This window comes from Stegastes partitus, unplaced genomic scaffold, assembly GCF_000690725.1.
Source record: "Stegastes partitus isolate 25-593 unplaced genomic scaffold, Stegastes_partitus-1.0.2 Scaffold1683, whole genome shotgun sequence".
Taxonomy (NCBI): domain Eukaryota; kingdom Metazoa; phylum Chordata; class Actinopteri; family Pomacentridae; genus Stegastes; species Stegastes partitus.
Genome location: NW_007579414.1, coordinates 115,879 through 127,011, shown reverse-complemented (window position 1 = coordinate 127,011; position 11,133 = coordinate 115,879). Strand labels below are relative to the sequence as shown.

General features: G+C 38.0%; 1 protein-coding gene across 1 annotated transcript in view; it reads left to right on the top strand.

The window, feature by feature from the left end:
• The window catches only part of LOC103372019 (extracellular matrix protein FRAS1-like), a 157,257-nt gene that overhangs the window by 32,670 nt on the left and 113,454 nt on the right, over positions 1-11,133 (top strand). The window contains exon 10 of the mRNA XM_008301532.1: positions 5,965-6,298. Within this exon, the coding sequence (XP_008299754.1) occupies positions 5,965-6,298 (334 nt within the window). The remainder of the gene's footprint in view (positions 1-5,964; positions 6,299-11,133) is intronic.

The window sequence follows — 11,133 nt, the reverse complement described above, 5'->3', positions numbered from 1 at the left end:
TATTCATTTTATTTTAATTTTGAAAACTAAATTCATTAAAAATTAAATAAAACACTGTAAAATAACTAACTACTATTTGTTGTGGGTTTTTTTTGTTTTTTTTTTTAAGGGTTAACGTGCAAATTAACACATTATCTGTAATTTTACAAAACATGGAAAATCCAACAAATAGCACAGAATTACCTCACCATCTTTAAATCTCTAATTTACATAATTTCTTTGAAATAACAGCATTTCAAAATATTACAAACATTTTGTCATTTTATAGTGAAAAGTTTGAAAATGACAAATTAGAGAATAATAAATTAATCAAACACAGATTTTTGATGTGAGCATCATTTACAGTTTTGACCTTGTGGCATGTCGTTTTTTTTTCTGTAATTTAACAAAACAGAAAAAACACAACAGTTTAATTTTTAGTTTTTTGTTAATTTGATGACATTTTTAACAGTGTAGGAAGCTGGTTCACTTGTAGCTGTGGCTTTGTGATGCTTTTAAACACACATTCAGCAGATTATTTAGGAAATAAGGAGCCAGTAAGTCCAGGCGTGTACGTTAAATAAGTACAGGTCAACAGTGAGCTTCATGATCTCTACCGTCAGCCCCAGTTGATCCAACCCGTCAGCTTTTACAGCGCCGCTCCGTTCTGCTGCATCATCCAGCTCATCTGCATTTATTTCCACTGTTTCGTCCTCGTGGACCGACGCCAGCGCTGCGGCCGGCCGGCGTCGGTCCGACAGCTCGCCTCTACCGGTGTCAGGCCGACCTCCGGTTCTGGCACAAACATCCGATATAATGAGGACCGGGGGATTAAAGCGTCACCGTGGGAACGGCTGACGGGTCGGCGTGACTTCTGCAGTGAGCCCAGGGACCGAGTGACAGACGCTCGGTGCCTAAAATGTAAATACCGGAGCAATTACCTGAGCGGAAAATCAAAGTCATTCGTATCTGTCACTGGGCCCGGTTCTCCCTGCAGAGTCCAACTTTGGTTCAGTTCTGTGCATAAATGCAACTAAACTGTTGGAGAACCTCTGTGCAGGAGAGGAAGCCCGACTTCCTCCTGGTTGATGCTTCCGCTCAACAGTTTTCTGCACACGAGCTTCATATCTGCAGATTTATCAACATAGATGTCGTCAGAACCCACAGAACCTTCATGTTCTGTTATCTCAGTAACTGGTTTTCTGTGCAGTTTACGCCCAGAGGTTTGTTTCTCTAAGACTCTCCTGACCTGATGAACTCTGGAGTCACTGTTGGCTCCTACTGTCCTGATGAACAACAACATTTCTTGCTCAGAACCAAGTAAAGTCAGTAAATGTGAACCATTATTTGCCGCCCGTTCGTCCAACAGAGAACATTGTTCTGGTTTTTTTTAAAGGCTTTCCACATAAAAACAATTTTTTTAATAATATCTTCATGTGTTTTGTTTGTACACATACAAAACAATCTAATATCTACACTGTCAGAAATGAGCATTTTAACCGTTTCTTACTGTTAATTTTACAGATGTCTCTGTTTTGTTAAATTACTAAAAACAAAAATAAGTGGAATAATAACAAAAAATTTAATTTACATGTTATGTTTTTTGTTTTTTTTTAAATGGTCAAAATTATAAGAAAGAAAAAAAAAGTTAAAAGTCCACATCAAATTTGTACTTTTCCGCATTTATTATTGTACAATATTCCACCTAATCTATAGAAATATTTAAAATCTGATCAACCTTTTTTTTAAAACATTTATTTTACAGATTTTTTCAGTTTTGTTAAATCCAGATAATATCTAGTAAAGTATTCATTTACATGTTGATTGTAAAAACAACCTGTAGAGTGTCCACATCAAGAATCTGTTTCTAGAAATTGTGATTTTTTTTTCTTTTATAACCATAAAATTACTTTTTGACTGTATTTAAATCCACTAAAACAATAATAATNTTTGACTGTATTTAAATCCACTAAAACAATAATAATTATTATTATTTTCTCATTATGTACAATTGTGGATGTCTTTGTTCAGTCACCGTGTAAATGAATTGCTGTGGTCAAACTGAACCCGAGGATCAAAGATGTCAGTAGATGTGAAGGTTGTCGGAGGTTAACGCTGTCTTATGATGCATCTAAACACGTTCAGTCGCATTCATCAGAGACGCTGAAGCCTTCATTCATTCCTGCAGACAAACATTTTCTTCAGCTTCACTCTGAGAAAACGGAGCCACAAAGACATGAACACAACGGAAACACAACGGAAACACAACAGAAACACAACAGAAACACAACAGAAACACAGCGTCTTGTTGTTTCACATCAAAGAAAACTGATGTAACGTCAGTCCACCGCTTGTTTATGCTGCTGCTCCCTCAGAATATAAATCGCTTCAGAAAGACTGGAGGCTCGTGTTGCTTCCTCAGTTTATTCCATCCACGGCCACAGAGACAGGACCAGAGTGGATTCAGGCTTTATTCTCATTTTAAAAAACACAACAGACATCATGTAGAGAAGCAGAGCGACGCTCAGGTACGTCTGAGCTGACATCTGGAAACACCTGCACGGAAATAAATCACAGCTGTGACGTCTGGCAGCAACGACACCAGAAAAAACATGTTTAAAACCATGTAGTCTGTTTAAATACACTCAAAACACAGTGACAGTTTATGGTCACGCATTGTAAAAGAACAAGTTATTGTTTCTAAAAATAGAGATCTGGAAGTGGACGTTATTTACTGTTTTGGTCTTTGCTGTTTTTTTTTTTTTTTTTTTTTAAAGTCAACATTTTTTTTTTTTTTTTTTTAATTATCTGTGGTTTCGGAAAACAAGGACAATATTTTATTATTATTTTATTATTTTAGTTTTTTAACAATTATTTTTCAAAACTATGACACACACTTAAAAAATAAATAAATAAATAAATCTATAAAATAATTTTCAGTAATTTTACTAGTGACCATTTGTAATTTAACAAAACAGAAAAAACTCAAAAGAAATTGTCAAAAAAAATAATTTTGTGGCCAAATATTGTAAAGGAACAAATTACATTTGTAGAAATGAAGATTTTTAATGTCGATTTTATTTATAGTTTCCACAATGACCACAATTAAATTTCCAACAAGCAAATACATTTTACAAATCTGTAATTTTATTTGGTATTTTCTGTAATTTTACAAAACTGGAAAAAATTACAAAATGATTTAGAAAAAAAATGTGATTGTGATTTTTCCTTTTAAATAACAACAAATATATGTTGAATAATGGCATTTTCTTTTTTTCTTTTTTTTAAGTCAAAGTGTAATTAAGAAATTAAAATTAATATCTATCGTTTAAGAAAACAAGGACAATATTTAAAATATCAGTCAAATTTTTATTTTTTTACCATTTTCCCCCCAATCTATAAAAGACATGTTTTTTTTTTGTTTGTTTGTTTGTTTTTGTTTTGTTTTTTTTTTCAAATAATTGCAAATATATGTAAATTAGTTAAATTACATGTCTGGTCAGACATTGAGAAAAAAAAAAGAATTATTTTTTCCATCAACATGTAAATTAATACTTTTTTCTGTGATTTTAGTGGCTATTATCTGTAATTTAAGCATCAGAACTTTTTTTTTTTAAATTTCCATTTCATAAATTATGTATCTTTGTCTTTGAAACACTAAATATTTGTAATATAATGATAGTTTTTGCTCATTTAAATACAGTAAACTAAAAATGGAATATTACACTTTTACATATTTGTAAAAACACAGATTTTTGTGTTTGAAAAATGTCTCTGACTGACTGTAGATGAGCAGCAGAGGATCATTTGTGCTTTCTGTGTGGCTGAAGTGTGATAAACTAAGGAGTTGATTGAAACCTCGTCTGCAGCAGAGCCTCTGGTTGTAGCAGCCTGAGGACCAGAGGATCAGAGGCTTTCTGTAGGACTGGCCTCACACATACAAAACACCTTCTACAGCCACCATTTCATCTAAAGTGAAGCTTTCTGGCTCTGCTGAGCCGTCAGTCAGCGCCGAGGAGTCTGTGTTTGTATTTTTCTGGATGGAACTGGGCTAAATGATCAGCTTTCACAGGCAGCACACACACAAAACAGGAAATAAAAGGTGTCGTTAGAAAACCGAGCGGCTCAGGAGCACTTCCACTCGTCTGAACGGCGTCCAGCAGCAGCAGCAGCACAGCGGGAGGCAAAACAAAGAGCCAAACAAAGAAACTACCCAGGAAGCAGCTCAGAAGCCTTTCTCAGAGCCCCCCAGGCCCAGTCCGGAGGACGAAGCGTCGCCCTCCCACCTGCTCGTCTGATTCCACCTCGAGGGGGGAAGTTCAGTCTTAGCCGGGGTTTAAAGCAGCTCGTTCAGTTTCCAAAAACCTCCAGGACTGAGGTTCTGCAGGACTGAGCTTCTGTCTGGCTGCAGATAACTCCTTAACTGTCCTAAAACATGTGTCACAAAGGGCAGATAGCAGCTCGCTCCGGGTTCTTCTGGTTCCAGCCGGAGGTCACTCTGCTCTGAAGACATGCAGAGTGTTTGTGCACAGCGTTCCTCGTCGTCCTCCTCTCCAGCGCCGGCTCCTTTCATGAATCCCTCGTTTGCTGCTGCGATGGCAGAAAGCTGGAGCTCAGCCAGCGGCGGTGATTTGGACCTGAGCCCTGCTTCGTCCTGAGCTGCTCCCAACACTTTAAATTAACAGTCGATGCATCTCCACCTGCAGCCTCCAGCCTCTGAGTGGGAACCTGCATCAAAATGAGCTCCATCAGCAATGTTTTGCTTTGTTTTCTTGACATTTTGGCTGTTTTTATTATTTTTATTGCATTTTTAAAATTTATTTTTGATGCATCCTTTTAGATTTGTCTTGAAAAATGTGGAAAAGTGCTTTTCAAATGTGCAAATTTTAAAACTAACGGACGGTTAGATCTTTTCTCTACTTATCTGTAGTTTTAACACAAAAAAGGGGAAATCTAGAACATGACAGTCAAAAATGAAGAAAGTTTGTGGCCAAATATTCTAAAAGAACAAATTACGATTTGCAGAAATACAGGTTTGTAATGTGATTCTTTTTTGTTTTTTTTTTTGTAGTTTTTTCAATGACCGTAATTACATTTTTAAAAAATAAAACAAAATAAATCAATAATTTTGCGAGATATTTTCTGGAATTGAAAAAATGGGAAAAATCTGCAAAATACGTTAAAAAAATGTTTTGTAATATTTTCTTTAAACAGACAAATAATGTTTAATAATTCTTTAATTATTTAGCATTTTTCTTAACAAACAAATAGGCAGACAAGGCGAACACGAAGGTTTGATTTTCTCATCACAGCCTCCAGTTCGTCTGAAAAGTCCATGAATTATTGTCAATTAGCTGTTTTTTGCATTTTTCATTTTTTACAGAAGTAGTTTGAGCAAACAGAGTAATGTTGTTTTAATGAAATGTCAAGTTTTAAGCTTAGATTCGGTTCATTTCCCTGATATGAACTGCAGACGATTAGTTCATGGACTGTCGGAAATCTGAAAATCCAGTGATTCTCAACTTCAAGTTTTCCGGTTTAAAGGGTTAAAATGCAAAAATATGTCGTTTAACTTCTAATTATTGTGTCAAACAAGAAAAGATTCACTAAAATTCACCATTTTTCTTCAGAACTATCCACATTCATCAGAGCATTTATTACAGAACTAGAAATATAAGAGCAGACAGAGGAAGTGGGTTTTAAAGTGGAACCTGTGCTCCCATCAGGAGGCCTCATGTTCTCTCTGCTCTCCTCAAATCTCTGATATGAAGTCTGTCGCCTCGGTGCAGCTTAATGAGGCGCCCTGCTTCACCTCCGTCGGCTTCATTTTCGCTTGGCGGCGCCGAACCCTGATCCTCCGGGGAAACAGCACATCATCTGACAATTTGAGAGGAAATTGCTGTCCCCAACTCTGAAACTTTCCTTCTTCGGTGTGAAACTTGACTCCGTCGGCACTCACCTCCTGTTTTTGTTTCACACCTCCAGCCTCCGAGCGTTGTGACCCTGGCCGTCCTTCCCGTGGAGGGCCGCGGCAGCTCGGCAACCATCACCAAGGCGACCCTGCAGGTGGACGACCCCGACAATGCGGCCGACGTCCTGGTCATGGTTCTGGAGCCGCCGCGCCACGGCCGGCTGACCCGTCTCCACGGCGACCGGGCGCTGAGCCGCTTCAAGCTGGAGGAGTTGTCGCGGGAACAGATCCAGTACGTTCACGACGGGTCGGAGGCCGAGCAGGATGCCGCGGTGCTGCAGGTCAACGACGGACACAGCTACAGCAACGTCCTGCTGAGGGTCCGCATCAGCCAGAAGGTAGGCGGGTGTCTCTGTCTTTTAAAGATAGTTTTGGCTTTCCTAGATAGAACAGAGAGAGAGAGAGAGGAAAGTGGGGGAGAAGAATGGGGGAAGGACCTGCAGCAAAGGGTCATGAATGGGACTCGAACCCATGACCGCTGCATCGGGGACGATAGCCCCTGTACATGGGTCAACCAGGTGAGGTATTGCGGCGCCCAGCTGGTGTTTCTACGGCAACAACATGCTGTCAAACAGGTCTGAATTTATCCACTGATCCAACCTAATATCCAACAATGGGATCAATAAAACACATGCAGCTTTGCCACTAAGAACAGTCACACGTTTTGGTTCTTCCATAGTATACCTACCGTCGAGCACGGCGGTGGCAGCATCATGCTCTGGGGCTGTTTTCAATTCAATTCAGATAACTTTATTTATTCCCTAGGCTTTTTGTTCTAGTGGAACTAGTGCTTCACACAAAGTTAATGGAAAGATGAAGAAGAAGGTCTTTTAGAAAGATTACAGAACCTACTGGGTCAAATGTACACACAGCAATATTTGGTTAAGTTTCATCTCAACTGGATGCTTTTGGTTTCCGTCCACAAGCTTCTGGTTCCATCTTTGACTCCTCTTGACAGAATTGGTGCCGTTAAACTAAATTTGCTGACACACACTTGTTTCTTCATCACAATCAGCAGGTTCTAGATGGGTTTAAGTCAGGACTTTAAGTCAGGAGACCAGTCTAAAGCCTTAATGTTAACCATTTATGTGCCACTTTTGATGCGTATTTTGGGGTCATTGTCTTGTTGAAACATCCAGCTGAGTCCAAGATTCAACCTTCAGCATCATTTCATTTACTTTCTGTAATAGACCAGTTCTAATGGCACCAAACACAATAAATGCTTTATAGATTAGATAGAAGGACAGCTAGCTTGAACGTGAACATTATTAAAAATGTCTCAGTATAATGCAAAACTGAAAGTCGAGGCAATTAAATTCAGTTTAGAGGAAAAAGGTGGGTTTCGGGGATGTTTACAACAGCCTTAACTCAGTTTGTACAAGAATAAACTGCTAAAATGTGCAGAAAAACTCTAATTAAAAGAAGATTTTTAAGATAGTTTTGCCTCCATCGCTTCTTACAATTGACATTTTAGCTAATATAGTTAGCATAAACATGAATGTGTCTTGATATAATCCAAAACTGAGCAAAAGTCAAGGCAATTAAAGAAAGTTTAGAGGAAAAAAGTGGATGTAAACAATATTTATACTGACTTAATTTAGTTTGTTGTCAGATTAACTGCTAAAATGCGTAGAAAAACTGGAAACAAAATGAAGATTCTTAAGATAATTGTGCCTTCATCGCTTCTTTTAATTAGCATTTTAGCTAATACAGTTAGCTTGAACATCAATGTGCAAAAATGTCTCGATGTAATCCAAAATTGAGCAAAAATGTAAGTAAATGAAGGGAGTTTAGAGGAAAAAGTCGATGTCAGGAATGTTTAGACACACTTAACTCAACACACTGAAAACAAAAGAACATTTTTTGTCAAGATTTGTGCCTCAACAGCTTCTTACAGTTAGCAATTTAGCTACAGTTAGCATGAACATGAACGTGTAAAAATGTCCTGATATAATCCAAAACTAAGCAAGAATTGAAGCAATTAAAGAAAGTTTAGAGGAAACTGGTGGATGAAAAGGATGTTTAAATAGCCATAACTCCGTTTTTTTAGGGGATAAGCTACTAAAATGTGAAGAAAAATTGAAAATAAAAGGACGATTTTCCAGCTCCAGTGTGCCTCGGTTGCTTTTCACAATAAGCTTAGCAGTTCGCTTAAACATGTGCTTGAAGCGTCTCTTGATTTAATCCCAAAGTGACCATCTGCTGTGACTCTGGCTGTAAATTTGTGTTTGTTTTCGTGCTGCAGAACCAGAATCTCGTTGCCGCCTCGTGATGGATTTAAATCTGAAAATGTCGCCAAACATCTTCCTCCTCTTATCGACTGAACTCTGAACCGCTGCAGCAGAAACACCCAGAAATCATCCCTCCTGGAGCTTATTTCAATAAATCAAACACGCATAAGGCTCAGAATTTATTCAGTTTTAAACCGATTATGAGTTTTTAAAAAAAGGGAGAAAAAAGTACTTTCACTTGGATTTAGAGCGTCTGCTCAGTTTCCGCTGAGAGACACCGAAGCTCTGAAAAGATGCAAATGAAATTCTGTTCGCGCTGGTGATCTCTCAGAACGATGCTATTTCTCTGTTTATTGATTTGGAATTGGATTTATTTAACGGATTCGGCTTTGGATTTTGGATAGCGGAGATAATTCAGTGTTTTCAAGCTGCTGCATTTGATTCTAGCGTTGAGCAAAATAAACTCTTTTGCTTTTTCTGATTTTTACTTCAGAGAAATTTATTTCAGCCGTGCAGCATCCAGGAAAAAAAAAAAAAAGCTTTCTATCCGGTAATAATAAAAGATGAGGATCGATGTCTGACTCAAAATTAAACACCAGAGAGCCTTTCAGACGTTTCTTTGTTTAATTATGTTTGTTGTTTTTGTTATTTAGTTCCTGACTTGGAACAAAATTTGGACCTTTGCAGCATCTAGTTGTGTCCAGAGTGTGAATTGTTTTTCTGATCAGTTTTTTGCACCAAACCTGGATAAAGTTTTGCATTAAATCAAGAGACACTTTAGCACATGTTTAAGCTAACTGCTAAGAAGCAACTGAGGTACAAAAATCTTGTATAATATTCAGTTTTTCTGCACATTATAGCAGTTTATCCTCTGACAAACTGAGATAAGGCTGTTCTAAACATTCTTTGTGTCTACTTTTTCCTTCATTTAAGTTCTTCAACTTTTGCTCAGTTTGTGTTGCAAAAGGCATTTTTTCATTTTTCATGTTTACGCTACCTGCTAGGCTAATTGTGGGAAGCACCTGAGACACACTGGATCTCGAAAATCTTTTTTTCTGCACATCTTAGCAGTTTATCCTCTGACAACCTGAGTTAAGTCTGTCATTCCTGACATCCACTTTTTTCCTCTAAACTCCCTTTAATTGCTGCAATTCTTGCTCAGTTTTGGATTATATTGAGACATTTTTGTACATTCATGCTCATGCTAGCTGTATTAGCTAAAATGCTACTTGCAAGAAGCGATTGAGGCACACTGAATCTCAAAAATCTTCTTTGTTTTTCAGGTTTTTTGTCACATTATAGCAGTTTATCCTCTGACAAACTGAGTTAAGACTGCTCTAAACATTCTTTACATCCACTTTTTCTTCTAAACTTAATTTACTTGCTTCAACTTTTGTTCGCTTTTCTATCATATCAAGAGTTTCAATGTTCAAGCTAACTGTCTTTCTGTCTTGGCTAAAAAGCTTATCATAAAAAAGCGTTTAAGGCCGGTTTTGTTTTCAGTGTTCTGCACAGTTTAGCAGTTTATCCTCTGACAAACTGACTTAAGGCTGCTAAACATTCCTGACATCCACTTTTTCCTCTAAGTTCGCTGTAGTTGCTGCAATTCTTGCTCAGTTTAGGATTATGTCAACATTTTTGCACATTCATGTTCAAGCTAGCTGTCTTAGCTAAAATTGTAAGAGGCAACTGAGGCACATCTATCTCAATAATCTTTTTTTTTTTTCCATTTTTTTGCACATTATAGCAGTTTATCCTTGGACAAACTGAGTTAAGCCTGTCTAAACATTGTTTGACATCCACCCTGTTCCTCTAAACTCCCTTTAATTGCCTCGACTTTGGCTCTGATTCCTCTAGACGTGTCCACACAACATGCTCTGTTGACTTTATCCCCGAAAACAGTTTGCCGAAGGCGCCGTCTGAACCGACGCCACGGAAAAATAGAGCAGGTCAGGCCTTCTTAAAAATGGCAGCCGTCATCTCTCCTCTGTCATCGCTCCCGGTGAGGTTTTTATGACAAGGACGCAATTATCTTGCAACAAGCGCCGGCCGGCGTGACCGAAAGCAGAGGGAGGGTTTACGGGGTTGCGTTTTCCGTCAGACAGCTTTGGCAGCTCGATTACAAAGCGTGACACACACAAAAAAAAAAGAAACACACAATCAGAGACATGGTGAGACCCAGACAGACGAGAATCAGGGACAGATCAGTTTGTACAGAACAGATTTAAAGCTTGAGAGGAAACCGAGAATGTTGTGGAATGCGTCAGGCTGTCGGAGAGCTGACTGGAGGGTTAAAGCACAGGTTGAAGTGCGCCTCTGGCCAAGTAAACGCAATCAATCAGGTTTTAAAATGGCATATAAAGTGTAAAAAAAAAACATAGAAATGCAACAAAATTAGCAATACGAGGCACCAAATGACTACACAGTGGATGCACAATGGACTCACACACAAAACAATCTGGTATGGTTACAAAGAGATGCAAAAGTGGGGAAAAAATGGGATAAAAAACAACCATGAATTACCACAAAGGGACACAAAATGAACAATGCCATGCACCAAATGACCACAAAAAGATGAAAAATGACCAAAATGTCTCACAAAAGAGTCACAAAGATACAAAACGCCTAAAAAGTGACCACAATATGTGACACGAAATCACCACAAAGAGATGCAAAATAAACAACATGTGACCAAACAACAACAAAAAGATGCAAAAGGACCAAAAAAAAGACACCAAATGTCCACAGACGGACTCAAAAAGACCAACATAAGATATAAAATGAACACAAAGAGATGAAAAATTACCAAAATGTCACACAAAATGGTCACAAAGGGACAGAACGCCTAAAGAGACGTACAAAATGTACAAAAATATGACTCAAAATCACCACAATGAATGCAAAGTGACCTAAAAAAGAGATGCAAAATGACTGAAATAAGACACACAATAA